Raw genomic sequence first — 16,331 nt, 5'->3', positions numbered from 1 at the left:
TCCTATGTTTATTGGCAACATTCACGTTGATAAATAGCTAAGTGGAGGAAATATCAGCGACGTTGATATTCTCATGACACAAAGGAAAAACACTGGTGGATAATTATTTACAGACACTGGACACGATGGTAAGACAAAACTTTTATAAGTAAAACTTCGTTAGTTTGTAGAAACGGATGCGATTTACTTTTAGATTTAAAGTCTAACTTTGATATGATTTTTCGTTTGGAAAGCAGTTTGCTTCAAACGTTAAGTTAAAATCCTTGTTTAGAACTTTGAAGTGAGCAACGGGGCAACAGAGCCACTTACAGCCAGCAATCATTGACTGGTGATGCTAGCTTAGGCAGAGAGGAAAAGAAAAACACCCTATACTTTTTCTTTTTTGCAGACTTGTGGTTAGACTTGCTCTCTGCAACTTTCAGAGAGGAAAACGTGTGTAATGTCAGCCTGGGCGGTCACTGCCCTCTCCATTCACTCCTCTGAAACCAATCAATCAGCCCTCAACGTAACGGACCATCAAATCACTGGAAAGGCGATTCCAGCACACTCCAGTTTTACATCTGGGCACTTGGAATACACTGAATGGGTTGATCAGGAGCATGTTGTACTGTTGTGCCTCGGAAAGATGTAAATGTCCCTCAGTGGCATTCCTACTCCTGATGTTTTAATGTGTGCAGGTCTGTCCCAGCATTCCAGTCCCACAAATTCAGGAGGCGGAGAAAAGCAGTACGAAAGTTTCTCATCAAGTTGTGGAATAAATGTCGATATTTTAAAGCCACCATGATTTTGTCGTCTCTCACTTTTGTGCTGCTGCTCGGTAAGTGCTTCGGAATAACGTTGTTTATTCAGCCTCTTGAATCCAAATGAGAAGTTTGATATGCAAAACTTCTTATAAAACTCTTGGGATGGTCACTATGTCTAGTTTTTGAAATCTAATAGTTACTATACCAGTGTGGGTAAGGCTGCTGAAGACTTGGAGACCTACAGCAAATGTCTTATATTCAGAGAATGTTTGTGTTACTTTGTGAAATAGGTTTCTTTTAGGGATTTCTATAGTTTACTGAAACTTTTTGTCGTTTTTTTGAAGATTAACAAAACCTTATGTTGTGCTGTTGACAATGTGCCGTATATACATTAATTAGATGATGCTGTTGTGTATATAATTGTCTCAAAGTCTCTTTTAGCTCAGTTTAAATCTTTTTTCAGTGCAATTGACTAAGTAAAAAGCAGCCTTGTTTCCAAAAGATGTAACTCGACCCATATTGGAAACAGATGTGGGCTGTTAGATTAACAGTTTCCAGACCAAAGTTTTTTTTTAAAAAGCAGGCTGGGTTAATGAAAGAGAAGAAGATAAAGTTTATTTAAAAAGAAAACAATTGAACGTTGGAGGAAAGATTAAAACTACTTGACTGTTCTATGAGCAACTGTTCGTCATTGGGTATTTGATGGTCTGCCTCTTAGTGTGGCCTCAGGGCCTCTGCAGTCGTGAGGCAACTGGAGCGAGACCAAGCCCTTGACCTGGCGCGTGAGTCTGTGACACTTGGGTGTGAGCCACTTGAGAGACGATTTGCAGCACTTTGTGAGCTGTCCTGACCCCGCATGCTGTCCCTGCACCATCCTAAGAGACCAAGGGACTTGAAAGCATATCAACCATGTCAAGATCAGCTAGTTGCTGTTTTTGTTTTTTTTTGAAATACTCATTCAGAACAGCGTTCCTTGAAGCTAAACAAGTTCGCTTTGTATTAAAACCTGAATGCCAAGTTGTCTTAAAAAGGGATAAATTTGCTCTCGATGGATCATGTTATTTCCTCAGTATTAATTCTAAGTAAGCTAGCATCAGAAATCATTGCAAATAAGTTGGCTTTTTATTTTTCGGCATGCTTTGCATCATTATGAATATTTACAAAGCATAATTCAAAACTCGCTGTACTCTCTGCTTCTATCGTGCTGATTTGTTTTTTTTCATTTCGAAAGATTTTTTTGTTGGTAATTTTGATAGTATCATGTTGTGCGCTTTTTGAGAATTGCTTATGTATACATCTACAAACTTTGGACTTTGCATCAATATTAAATCTATACAACAGCATGCCCTTCTATTGTTAGCTCACTAACAACCCACGCTTAAATTTCACCTTTTAACATGTCAAAATATCCCAAAGGCGTGGGAGGGTTGGTGAGTGGGTGGGAAGAAGGATCAGATGAGAACAGCCGCAAAACAGGAATTAGAAGAGTTATGAAAGACATGTTTATAGAGATAGGTTTTGATATGGCTTGTGAAGATGAGGAGAGATTTGACAAGGTGAAGGGCTTCAGGAAGAGAACTCCAAAGTGCTAATGGACATCCATAACAGGCCAGAAGCAGAGGATAAGACTTGAGCCAGGGGCTAAAGACGATTTGGAGAAATAGGATTTGTGAGATCATACAGGGATTTCGAAAGTAGGACAAAGGTTTTGAAATCAATGATTTTGATGCATTAACACGTGTATAAAGGATCATTATGGGATGAGCCTTCATTGTTAATGCACAAAGCAGCTGTTGTAAAAATTATGTAGTTTACATCCAAGCAAAATATATTAAGAAATTACAAATGTTTACTTTTTCCTCTCAAATGAACCACAACTTTGGTCCCATCTGGACGAAAGAAACGTGAAATGTTAGAATGTCAGATAGGATCCATTCTAGAGTATTACATTTATGTTGCTTTCTTTGATCAAATAATTATTTACATTTAGAACTAAGGCTCATTTTACGCTGGGAAGAATTTTAACTAAAATTAAATTCTTTACCAAATTTGGTAAAATGCATGATTGCCCTTGATGTCAAAACAACATTTGACTAAATGTGACATCAATTACTCGAGCAAAATTGAAATAATTGGGAATAAGGGGGAAACGCTCCACTGGTTGGAGATATTCCTAGCACAAAGGAAGGTGGTTGTAGTTATTGGAAGTCAATCACCTTAACTTCAGGATATGGCTACAAGAGTTAATCAGGATCATGTCCTAGTCCCACCAGTCTTCAACTGCTTCATCTAAGATCTTTGTTCCATCATATGGTCTAAAGTGGGGATGATCACCGATAGTTGTGAAGTATTAGGTACCATTTACAACTCCTCAGGTACTAAGCAGTCCATGTCTGAATGTAGCAAAACCTGGTCAACTTTCAGACTTGGGCTGATAAGTGACAAGTAACATTTATCCCACACAAGTGTTAGACAATGACCATCTCCAAGAGAGAATCAAATCATTGCCCCTTGATATTCAATGGTCTAACTGTTGCTGAATCACCCACAAATATCCTGCAGGGTCATCATAAACCAGAAATTGAACAAGCCATGTAAACGTTAAGACTAAAAGAGCTGTTAGAGTTTGGAAATCTTGCGGTGGGTAGCTCGCCTCCTGACTCTCCCAAACCTGTCCACCATCTACAAGGCACAAGTCAGGAGTACGATGGAATACCCCTAACTTGCCTCCATGAATGCAGCTCCAATAACATTCAAGAAACTCAACACCATCCAGGACAAAACAGCCTGCTTGGTCCACCATTAAAGCATTCACACCCTCAGCCACAGGCGGACTGTGGCTGAACTGTGTATTATCTGCAAGATATACTGCAGCAACTAGCAAAGTTTATTCTAAACCTGTAACCTCTATGACCTGGAAGAACAAGGCCAGTGTGTGCATGGGAAAATTGCAAATTGCATTCCAATTCACGCCATCTTGATTTGGAACTAAATCATCATTCTTTGGATCAAAATCCTGGAACTCTCTCCCTTATGTGCAAACCGACACCAAGTAGACTGCAGTTGTTTAAGAAGGTGGCTCATCATCACCTTCTCAAGGGCAATTAAGGGTCAGAAATAAATGCTGGCCTTGCCAGTGACACCCACATCCCAGAAATTAATAAAAGGTGTGTATGAAAAGGCCTATGTTTCTAATCTATTGCTAGTACTTTTGGTTAAATTAAGCAAAACAATTTTGAAATGATAAAGTGTTATTTAAAAGTGCTAATATAGGATATTTCCTCTGTTATTTTAAATAGTTAGAGAGTAAATTAGCTAATCCAAGTTAGTTTGATCCTTCTTACCTCCAATCAGTCCCCCAGAGTGACGGATGTAAAAGTGATCATATAACATCAGTCATTGTATGGTGGACCGATGGGAAATTAGGTCAGGATGTTGACATCTGAGATCATGCAACTGTGCTTTACTGTATCAGTCCACATGTGAAATGGTAGCCCTCCAAGGCCAGCAGGAGTGTTATCCTGAATACAGCTCAATTTTCATTAATGCATTCTCAGGATATGGGCACTATTAAACCAGCATCATTTGCCCATAACCAGTTGCTGTTTAGAAGGTGGTAGTGGTGTGTCGTCTTCTTGGACTATTGCAGTCTGTGTGATGAAGGTAATCTTACTGTGCTGTGAGAGAAGGAGCTCTTGGATTTAGACCCAGCAATAATGAAGGTACAGCGATTTACACCAAAGTCAGGATGGTGTGAGAATCTGGACGTTTGCACATGCCCTTGCCCTGCTAGGTTGTGGTGTTTGTAGGTTTGGAAGCTACTGTTTAAGAAGTCATGGCAAGTTTAGATCAAGTAAATGTCTTTGTCCTGGATAGTGTTGGCTTTCTTGAGTTTTTTTCCAGCTGCGCTCATCAAGCAGTGGTGATATTCCATCACACTCCCGCCTTACGCCTTGTATGTGATGGAAAAGCTTTGGGGAATAAAAAGGTGAGCCATGTACCATAGATTGGCTTGAACATTTATGTTTACTTCAGTTGAGTTGTTGGTAATTGGAAATCTTCAGAAAAATTGATATTGAGGGACTTGGCGATGGTAATGTCATTGAACATTGTGGGGAGATGGTTCGGCTCCTTCTTGTGAAGATGGTCTTTGCCTGGTCTTTGTGTGGTGCACATGTTACTTGCTACTTTTCAGTTCAGTTTCAGTTTCTAGATGTTATGGGCATGGATTGTTTGTATAAAAAAGCTATAGGATTTTGTATGGCAGAATATGGGTCCTAGATTGCACTATAAGAAGTTAAACTATCAAAAATTAAGGAGTGCTACTCCTTTGAATTTTGTTACTTTAGAAACACCATCACTATCCTGAGAGTTACCATTACTAGAAATTCTCTCTCTCTCCCTGAATTCCACACCATCGTCCTCATGCTCTTGGGTGAAGACAGATGTAAAGTATTCATTCAACACTCTACCAATGTCCTCTGGCTCCACCCACAGATTGCCCCCTTGGTCCTCATGGACCCTACTCTTTCCCTGGTTATCCTCTTCCCATTGATAGACTTGTAGAATATCTTGGGATTTTCTCTACTTTTACCAGCCAGAACATTCTCATATCCCCTCTTTGCATTCCTAATTGCTTTCTTAAGCTCCACCCTGCACTTTCTATGTCTTCTATTCCTCCACAGATTGACTCCCCTTGTACTTTTTAAAAGCTTTATTTTCCTTCGCATTGTATCCTGAATATTTCTGGTCATCCATGGTTCTCTGGGCTTGTCATTTCTCCCTATCACCCTAGAGGGAACATGCTGGGCTTGCACCCTCCCCAATTCCTTTTTGAATGCCCCCCACGCTCTTCTGTAGATTTTCCCATTAGTAGCTGTTCCCAGCCTACCTTGGCCAGATCCTGTCTTATACTAAAATCTGCTCTCCCCGAATCCAAAACTTTTTTTGCAGCTTGTCTACTTCCTTGTCCATAACAAGCTTAAATTGTACCATGTTGTGATCACTATCACTAAAATGACCTCAACCACCTGTCTGGCTTCATTCCTCAGAATCAAGCTCAACACAGCTCTCTCCCTTGTTGGACCTCCCACATATTGATTTTAAAAAGTTCTCCTGTACACATTTCAAGAATCTTCTCCATCCAAGCCCTTAACACTATGTATATCCCAGTTAATATTGGGAAAGTTAAAATTACTTAATATGATAACCCTATTGTTATTATTTTTACACACCTCCTCAAATTGAGCATGTATTTGATCCTCAATATCCCTCTGACTATCTGGGGGTCTGTAATAAACACCTAACAATGTGGCTGCCCCTTTTTTATTCCTAAGGTCTACCCACAAAGCTTCATTTGATGTCCCCTCCAAGATACCATCTCTCACTGCAGTAACTGACTCCATAACTAATAATGCAGTGCCTCCTCCTCTTTTACCTCCTCTTCTGTCTCACCTAAAGATTCTATATCCTGCAATGTTGAGTTGCCAATCGTGTCTTTCCTTCAACCATGTCTCTGTAATGGCTACTACATCATGTGTCAATCATTGCCCTCAACTCATCCGTTTTTCCTGCAATACTCCTGGCATTAAAGTAGAGGCCATCCAGTCTGGAATTTTCTGCTGGAAATAACGTCAGATGTATAATGCGCCTCCCAAATATGAGCCAACATATTCTAATTAGATGGAATGACTGGAATGCATCATACAATGGATTATCCATCATCTTTATCTTAGAAAACATTAACCTTGTTATAAAGTGGGAAATGGGAGAGGTGTAGTGGAGCCTGATAGTGGGCAAAGCATAGAGACCCTGCTGACATTAATGGCAGTCAGTTCTTTAAATAATAATGTGCAGACTTGCAGCTGGCAACTAGTCAGCTTGACTGTCTGGCCAAGAGACAAGAGCAGAAATTTTGTGGTAGGAGGCCCCAGCTGGAGACCAATGGAAACAGTCCCCAGCAGTCCATTGTTGATGAGGTGGGGAATCAGCTGATGGCATCATCGGACTGACACAAGCCATCCGTCTCCTGCCTGTGTTTGGTGTGAATCTCATTCAGGGCTTGAAGAGCTGCTATAAATATTACAGTGGAAAGGAATGGGATTAGACTGAGGTCAGGCTTGTTCAATTCCAATATTTTACCCCCACTCCCTTCTCCGACCTTTTCCTTCCCGTTGGGAAGAGGTAATTGGGTTTAAGAAACATCGGTACATTCCTGATTTGTTAAAGGGTGACTTTTTTGATGCAACTGGTTAGAGTAGAAACCTGAAATATTGAAAATTTAAGTAATGAAAGAAAACTGAAATCTTCTCATAACATTGCTGGCCACATTACATAGCCGCTGATGCTATCTAGGTCTAGGTCCAAATGACTAATGTGGACCATGTTTTACTTCCTTTCCCAGTGGCCCCCTCTGAGTGGAAACATTCAAAAAAGCACCCGTTAACATGTCTGTAGCCAAGCTTAAGTTTTAATGGTATTTTGAAAAGAATATTAAACAGTACGTGTGGATGTTATGGCTAACTCAAAGGTTGTGAGCAGGCAGTTGGTTATCCATCTATTGCATCCAGCAGTATAACAAACAATTATTACTGATTCCAAGCTAGATGTGTGCTGCAGAACACCACTTCTCATCCCATCCATCACATATATTGGCATTAGCTTAAAATTCTGGAATTGATGAAAAAGCAAACAAATGCCTGGTTGGTCATGAAAGTACAAACTTTCACAGCAACTCAGGGAGCTTCAGCGCAGCTAAGTGAACATTTGGCACCCAGCACCTAGTAAAGTTCAAACTAGTGATGGGCGTTGATTTGCAAAGTCTGATTGTGGTTCAAGTGGTACAGAATGAAAGAGAAATTATACAGAACAAATGGAGGAATGCCAAGATCAGTAGATGGTGAATTGCCTATACCTGTCTTTACACCACCAATCATACCACAATCTCTGACATTCCTCATAGAAATCATAGAAACCCTACAGCACAGAAAGAGGCCATTCGGCCCATCGAGTCTGCACCGACCACAATCCCACCCAGGCCCCACCCCCACATCCCTATATACTTACCCACTAATCCCTCTAACCTACGCATCCCAGGACACTAAGGGCAATTTTAGCATGACCAATCAACCTAACCCACACATCTTTGGACTGTGGGAGGAAACCGGAGCACCCGGAGGAAACCCACGCAGACACGAGGAGAATGTGCAAACTCCACACAGACAGTGACCCAAGCCGGGAATCGAACCCAGGTCCCTGGAGCTGTGAAGCAGCAGTGCTAACCACTGTGCTACTGTGCCGACATGACTACTCAAACTGAGCATAGAGCTAGTTGTACAACCATGTCACCCAGAAGGACACATGCAGCTGGGTTATACCATAATGACAACATGGGTCAAGGCCACTTGCCTCCGCAGAATTTTCTGATGCTTTGCTTTACCACACACTGTCATATGAGCAGGGTAATCTTTTCGCTGCCAAACAGGGCAACCTTCCTCACTTTTATCTCATGTAGCAGTTTCTGCACATTGTCAGACAGTAATTTCAACCATATCAATCTGTAGATTAATCTCAACGGTGATTTAGTGATTCGAGAGGGCACTGGAAGGACCAAATGCAGGGTGTTTGAGGAAGAGTTCTGAGAATGCTGTCGGGATAGTTTCCTCGAACAGTATGTTACAGAACCTACGAGGGAGCGAGCTATCTTGGATCTGGTCCTGTGTAATGAGACAGGTAAAATTAATGATCTTCTTGTCAGGGATCCTCTTGGAATGAGTGATCACAATATGGTTGAATTTCTAATACAAATGGAGGGAGAGAAAGTCGGGTCCCAAACCAGTGTCCTCTGCTTGAACAGAGGGGAGTACAATACGATGAGGGCAGAATTGGCTAATGTAGACTGGGAGCGCAGACTAGTTGGTAGGACTGCTGAGCAACAGTGGATGATTTTTAAGGAGATTTTTCTCAGTACTCAGCAAAAATATATTCCTGTGATAAAAAAGGAATGTAAGAAAAGGGATAACCAGCCGTGGATAACTAAGGAAATAAAGGAGAGTATTAAATTAGAAACTGATGTGTACAGAGTGGCCAAAACTAGTGGGGAATTGGAAGATTGGGAAAGCTTTAAAAAACAACACAACTACTAAGAAAGCGATAAAGAAAGGAAAGATAGATTATGAAACTAAACTATCACAAAATATAAAAACTGATAGTAAAAGTTTTTACCAATATATAAAAAGAAAAAGAGTAGCTAAAGTAAATGTTGGACCCTTAGAAGACGAGAAGAGGGATTTAATAATGGGAAACGAGGAAATGGCCGAGGCCTTAAACAAGTTTTTTTGTGTCGGTCTTCACGGTAGAGGACACAAATAGCTTACCGAAAATTGACGGTCGTGGGACTGTAGGGGGTGCGGTCCTTAAAACGGTTACTATTACTAAAGAGGTAGTGCTTGGTATGCTAATGGGACTAAAGGTAGACAAGTCCCCGGGCCCGGATGGAATGCATCCCAGGGTACTGAAAGAAATGGCAGAAGTAATAGCGGATGCGTTGGTTGTAATTTATCAAAATTCACTGGACTCTGGGGAAGTCCAGTGATTGGAATTAGCTGATTGGAAAACAGCTAATGTGACGCCACTGTTTAAAAAAAGGAGGTAGACAAAAGGCGGGTAACTACAGGCCGGTTAGCTTAACATCCGTAGTTGGGAAATTGCTGGAATCCATCTTAAAAAAGAAATAGCAGGACACATGGAAAAAAAATGGTTCGATCAAGCAGACGCAGCATGGATTCATGAAGGGAAAATCGTGTTTGACGAATTTACTGGATTTTTATGAAGATGTAACGAGTGCGGTTGACAGAGGGGAACCGGTGGATATGGTGTTTTTGGATTTCCAGAAGGCGTTCGATAAGGTGCCTCACAAAAGGTTGCTGCAGAAGATAAAGGTACACGGAGTTGGGGGTAAAGTGTTAGCGTGGATTGAGGATTGGCTACCTAACAGGAAGCAGTGTTGGAATAAATGGGTGCTTTTCTGGTTGGTAGTTGGTGACTAGTGGCGTGCCGCAGGGATCGGTGCTGGGGCCTCAACTGTTTACAATATACAGAGACGATCTGGAGGAGGGGACCGAGTGTAGGGTAACAAAGTTTGCGGATGATACAAAGATGAGTGGGAAAGCGAATTGCGTGGAGGATGCGGAAAGTCTGCAGAGAGATTTGGATAGGCTAAGCGAGTGGGCGAGGATCTGGCAGATGGAGTATAATGTTGACAAGTGTGAGGTTATCCACTTTGGAAGGAATAATAGTAAAATGGACTATTATTTAAATGGTGAAAAATTACAACATGCTACTGTGCAGAGGGACCTGGGGGTCCTTGTGCATGAATCGCAAAAACTCAGTTTGCAGGCGCAGCAGGTGATCAAGAAAGCAAATGGAATGTTGGCCTTTATCGCGAAGGGGATGGAGTATAAAAGCAGGGAGGTCTTGCTGAAATTGTACAAGGTACTGGTGAGGCCGCAACTGGAGTACTGTGTGCAATTTTGGTCCCCTTATTTGCGGAAGGATATATTGGCCTTGGAGGGAGTGCAGAGAAGGTTCACCAGGTTGATACCGGAGATGAGGGGGTTAGCTTATGAGGAGAGATCGAGTAGATTGGGCCTGTACTCGTTGGAGTTTAGAAGGTTGAGGGGAGATCTTATAGAGACATATAAGAACATGTCTGAGGAAAGGTTGAGGGAGCTAGGGCTTAGAAATCTTAGAAACCCTACAGCACAGAAAGAGGCCATTCGGCCCATCGAGTCTGCACTGACCACAATCCCACCCAGGCCCTACCCCCATATCCCTACATATTTACCCACGAATCCCTCTAACCTACGCATCCCAGGACACTAAGGGCAATTTTAGCATGGCCAATCAACCTAACCCGCACATCTTTGGACTGTGGGAGGAAACCGGAGCACCCAGAGAAAACCCACGCAGACACGAGGAGAATGTGCAAACTCCACACAGACAGTGACCCAAGCCGGGAATCAAACCCAGGTCCCTGGAGCTGTGAAACAGCAGTGCTAACCACTGTGCTACCGGCTGTTCTCTCTGGAGCGGAGGAGGCTGAGCGGAGACTTAATAGAGGTTTATAAAATGATGAAGGGGATAGATAGAGTGAACGTTCAAAGCTATTTCCTCGGGTGGATGGAGCTATTACAAGGGGGCTTAACTATAGGGTTCATGGTGGGAGATATAGGAAGGATATCAGAGGTAGGTTCTTTACGCAGAGAGTGGTTGGGGTGTGGATTGGACTGCCTGCAGTGATAGTGGAGTCAGACACTTTAGGAACATTTAAGCGGTTATTGGATAGGCACATGGAGCACACCAGGATGATAGGGAGTGGGATAGCTTGATCTTGGTTTCAGATAAAGCTCGGCACAACATCGTGGGCCGAAGGGCCTGTTCTGTGCTGTATTGTTCTATGTTCTATGTAAGATAATGAAGGGGCTAGACAGGGTAGAGGCAGAGAGATTCTTTCCACTTAGAAAGGAAACAAGAACTAGAGGATACAGCCTCAAAATAAGGGGGAGTCAGTTTAGGACAGAGTTGAGGAGGAACTTCTTCTCTCAGGGGTAGTGAATCTCTGGAATTCTCTGCCCATTGAAGCAGTGGAGGCTACCTCGTTAAATATGTTTAAGTCACAGGTAGTAGATTTCTGATCAATAAGGGAATTAAGGGTTATGGGGAGTGGGCGGGTAAGTGAAACTAAACCACTATCAGATCAGCCATGATCTTATTGAATGGCGGGGCAGGCTCGAGGGGCTAGATGGCCTACTCCTGCTCCTATTTCTTATGTTCTTATGTTTGTAGAACTAAGTCTTCCATGCTGATTATTACTCAGGCAGCACAGTGGTTAGCACTGCTGCCTCACAGTACCATAGACCCGGTTTCAATTACGGCCTTGGGTGACTGTCTATGTGGAGTTTGCAGATTATCCCTGTGTTTGCATGGATTTCTTCCGGGTGCTCTGGTTTCCTCCCACAGTCCAAAGATGTGCAGGTTAGATGGATTCACCATGCTAAATTGCCCCTTCGTGTTCGGGGATTAGCAGGGTAAATACATGGGGTTACGGGGATAAGGCCTAGGTGGGATTATTGTCAATGCAGACTCGAAGAGCCGAATGGCTTCCTTCTGCACTGTGGTGATTCTGTGATTAGCTTACAAGACAAAGTTTGTTCAAATAATGGATTTATTTTCTGTAATATGGAGTTCAAAATTATGCTATTTATGAGGTCTTGAACCTGATATATATCAGACAATAATGGGGCGTAGTAAAAGGAAAGAGAGAGAGAGAGCTCAAAGCAGAGACTAGACAGAAAATTACTTACATGCTCCTTGCTCTCATCTTTGCTTAGTTCAGTAGATTTTTGTTTTTACTGGAGGTACAATGTTTTTAAATGAATCCTTTAAGGGTCTGAAAATTATTTTATAATTATATAGACAGAACAGTAATTTTGGAGCATTTGTCCTGACTTGCCCATATGCTTACATTTAAGCTTAAAGGTGCCATGGTAAAACATGGAAGAATTCATTCATTGGAAAACAAAGAAACATTAATCAGATTTTCTAAAATGATATCTTTTACCCTCGACTTGCTGAGTTAATGTCTGGCAGTCAGCTGTTTCATGGATTATCTGTAATTTCTTCCCTCTAAATATTCTGCACATCTGGCTGTGGTTCTTTCAACTAAGATAAGTCAGACAGCATTTTTTGTTTTATGTTTGTGGAGTTTATTATTAATCACAGTTTTGTGTAACTCAAAGCTTTCTGACTTCATCTATTGGATTCTTTAGCTCAAGTGAACTATTTTCCTTTACACTACCTTATAATTTTCTTTTATTCATTCTTGGGATGTAGGTGTCGTTGACTTTGCCAGCATTTGTTGCCCATCACTAATTTCCCTTGAGAAGGTGGTGGTGAGTTGCCTTCTAGAACTGCTGCAGTCCACATGGAATCGATAAACCCACAGTGCTGTTAGGAAGGAATTTTGACCCAGTGACCGTGAAGGAACAGCAATACAGTCACACCATTTCTGGTGTAATCAAGGATGAGCAATAAAGGCTGGCTGAGTCAACAGCTCCGACACTCTGAGATTGAAATAAAATAATTGTTTTTCATTTGGATAATCCCTGCTTCCCTCTTCATTTTCCAAGTTAACCAGATCCTGAACATAACCTATTTTGTGAGATCATCCCATGGGTGTGTACAGTATGTGTTCAGCACACCAGCAGTCAGTCAGTTACCTGGCCATTTTGCATAGCTCCAAACCAGTAAATCCATAATCAAGGCTAGAGTTTAACAGTATTTATTTGCCACAGCTAACATCATTGGCTGATTCAGTGGACAATAAGCCAAAAAATGCCTTTGATGTACTTCGCCACAAACCATCTTAACTGGCTGTTTAATCTAGTACACTGTGTACTTGGAAACACAAATAACAAAAACAGGATATGTGAAATGTGGGCTATCCTGGGACGGTATGCCACATATAAAAATGCATTCTACTTCACAATCCACAGCTGTAATTCCTTCTGAATCAGCAAATGTGGTTTTCAAAGATGTCTCAAGGATGAAACACAAAACATAAGTCATCCTGCTTGAATAAGTTTCACCTATGGAAGACACTATTCTATACCTTACAGCATGTTACTTATGACTTGTAATTGGATTATTGAGATGCCTAGTCATGTTAACATTGCAAGCACAATGACCTAAGCACTCTTTCCCAACTCTTCCTTGAGTATTTATCCCACGTTAAACCATATGCACTTGGATGCAGCAACCACTGCTGATGCCAGGGTTCCTATGAAAATCTGGTTTGGATGTTACAACAGAATTCTGAATGATGCAGGTTTGATAACAGAGGAAAGTCTGCTTGAAAACTCCACGAATTTACGGCCCAGAAGAATCCATCAAAAGTATATTTAGATCATAGCCATGTCCTGGCCAACATTCCTTCAAGCTAGCTCCACTGATATTGGATTCACCTCCTGTTTCATGGTGGGATCCAATTGAATGCAAAGTCAGTTCCCATGTCAGCACAATCAAAAAATAATTGATTGATAATGCACCACATTTAAGTGCAAGTGTCTCTCTTCTCTTCATATTCCTCTAATTTTAATTGAAGTCGAAGGAAATAAATAGCGGGGATAATGTAAAATAGGTAACTGAATCAATCGCACCCATTTTACATTATCAATTCCATGCAAAGCACCTTGACTGAATTAGAGAATATAGCCCGCATTGTGAGGGCACTCTACATAGAGGAATATTCTATTTCTGGTCCATGAAATTCCTGACCTGGGAATGCCCAATGGAAAATGGTTTGATCCCTGGCTTTGACATATTCACTCCTGTGAGAACAAAAATCCAACAAATGTTAGACACAGGCAAGTTAACAAATTTATTGATCATAAAAACTTTTGGATAGAGAGGTGAAGAATTTTGGACTATCATCTAGTTTTTACACACAATTGTAAATAAATTTCCTGAACAATCTCCTTTCTAGGTCTTAAAGCTCAGACTAGCTGCTAATTATATGTAGAACGTTTGGACAGTTTTCCACAGTACTTTTTTCACAAATGATTTTTGGTGGCATCAGATTGAAATAGTTTGAATTTATCATTACCCTAATTAATTTAAAGTTTATTAGTCAAAACAGGCTTACATTAATGCTGCAATGAAGTTACCATGAAAATCCCCTGGTTGCCACACTTCGGCGCCTGTTCGGAGGGAGAGTTTAGCATAGCTAATCCACCTAACCAGCACACCTTTGGACAGTGGGAGGAAACTGGAGCACCTGGAGGAAACCCATGCAGACATGGGGAGAATGTGCAAACTCCACAGACAGTGACCCGAGTCGGGAATCGAACCCAAGTGAGGCAGCAGTGCTAGCCACCATGCTGTGCCGCCCGCTAATTCTAATTAGTTGCCGTTGAAAATAAATCGCTCGTACCTTCCTTGAGCTTAAAAGCAATCCAGGGCCTGCTGAGGTGAATCACGGTGCTCCAATCATTAAATTATCAGAAGAGATCACATGAATAATGATGGCTTTCCTAGAATTTAGAAGGTTAAGTGGTGATTCGATTGAAGCTTTTGGATGTTGAGAGCAACCAATGAGGTAAATAGAGAGAAACTATTTCTGCTAGTTGGGGAGTATCGGATTAGAGGAAAATTGCTTAAACCCGAGTGGCCAGGCCTTTAGTGAATGAAGTTGGGAAGCGCTTCTTCTACAAACAAAGGATGGCAAATGTTCAAAAGTTTCTTTCGGAAACTTAGAATTGGTGCTAGGTCCATTGTCAATTTTAAAACTGAGATTGACAGATTTTTGTTAACCAAGGGTTGAAAGGTTCTTGGGACAAAATCGGGTATATGGATTTAAGTCACAGATCAGCAATGATCTAAATGAATGGCAGAACTGGCTTTTGGGTCTAATTGGCCTAAACTCCTCTTCCTATACTCCGACAACAATGTTCTGAAACACTTTGCCATTCAGTTACCAATGGATGTCTGTGAGATATCGAACAGATATGTTGTGTGTTGCATAGTAACATGGGGGTTATTTCATTATCCTTTCTGAAAATGTTGCTGAAATCTTACTACTTTTTTGAAAGTTTGTTTTGTGATTTCTACTGTCCGTGCTACCCTAAATTAAACTTGTGATGAAAGGCTACCTTACTGCAGTAGTAGAGGGAAAAACCATGGGGGCGATTCTTCCCAAAAATTTTAAGTGTCGTAAAAACTGGAGTAATCGCGCTGGTTTTTTTTAGCGGGAGTTTCAAAATGGATCTCTCACACTCTGTGCATCACAGAGTGCACTAGCGTGAGTCACGTTGAAAATCAGTGGGTGGAGCCCATTCCTACTGGAGAGGCTGGCAGCTTAGCGCTGAGCGGGCCACTGTGCATGCGCCGACCTGTCAGCACCGAGATTGGCACATGCGCAGTAGCCCCGCACTGCTGGCCTCCCGATCGCTGGCCAGCTTGATCACTGGCTAGCCCCGTGACCCCGCCAAGTGCAGAGTGGCAGCAGGAAAAACCCATCCCCACCGATCGCACACCCAGAGGCCCATCCCCATTAGGCTCTGTTCCTATTAAGCTCCACCCCCTCGGTGCTGTCTGATGCCTATGGGCAATGCCAAGGTGCCCCTTGGGCAGTGCCAGGAGGCCCAGGCTGGCACTGCCCAGCTGGCAATGCCCAGGGAGCACCCCCCTCACTCCCGGCCTCCTGGGGATGCCCTCGATGGCCCCCTCCCCCTTCACTCCTGCGGGGCTGGGCTGCCAGCTCCCCTCAAGTGGGGAGCTATTGTATAACCCCACTGGAGTGAAACACTCTGGGTCGGGGGGAAGACGCCAGCGGGCCCAGAGACTTCAGTCCCACTAATAAGATGGAAATTGTATTATAATGAGTATTTACATAATTTATGCAGCTCCGCATCAATTTCTGGCACAGAGCTTATGGCACCGGAAATCCAGCGCTCGGAGATTCGCAGAGACTGTGACATCCAGCGGGAAGCCCGTGAAACAACCTCTGCTGGAGTCTCCCAGCCCACTGTG

The 16,331-nt window shown here is 42.2% G+C and overlaps 1 protein-coding gene across 3 annotated transcripts in view; it reads left to right on the top strand.

The window, feature by feature from the left end:
* Positions 1–388: 388 nt before the first annotated feature.
* clmpa (CXADR like membrane protein a) overlaps positions 389–16,331 on the top strand; it is a 185,320-nt gene continuing 169,377 nt past the window's right edge. For 2 of the 3 annotated variants that reach the window (XR_013495583.1, XM_078198859.1), the window contains exon 1: positions 389–817. Coding sequence is in view for 2 of the 3 variants with exons in the window: in XM_078198859.1 (XP_078054985.1) it covers positions 781–817 (37 nt within the window). In the remaining variant the exon portion in view is untranslated. The remainder of the gene's footprint in view (positions 818–16,331) is intronic. The other variant, XM_078198861.1, reaches the window with a different exon arrangement.

Source organism: Mustelus asterias, chromosome 27 (assembly GCF_964213995.1).
Source record: "Mustelus asterias chromosome 27, sMusAst1.hap1.1, whole genome shotgun sequence".
NCBI classification, from domain to species: domain Eukaryota; kingdom Metazoa; phylum Chordata; class Chondrichthyes; order Carcharhiniformes; family Triakidae; genus Mustelus; species Mustelus asterias.
This window is presented reverse-complemented; position numbering and strand designations above follow the sequence as displayed.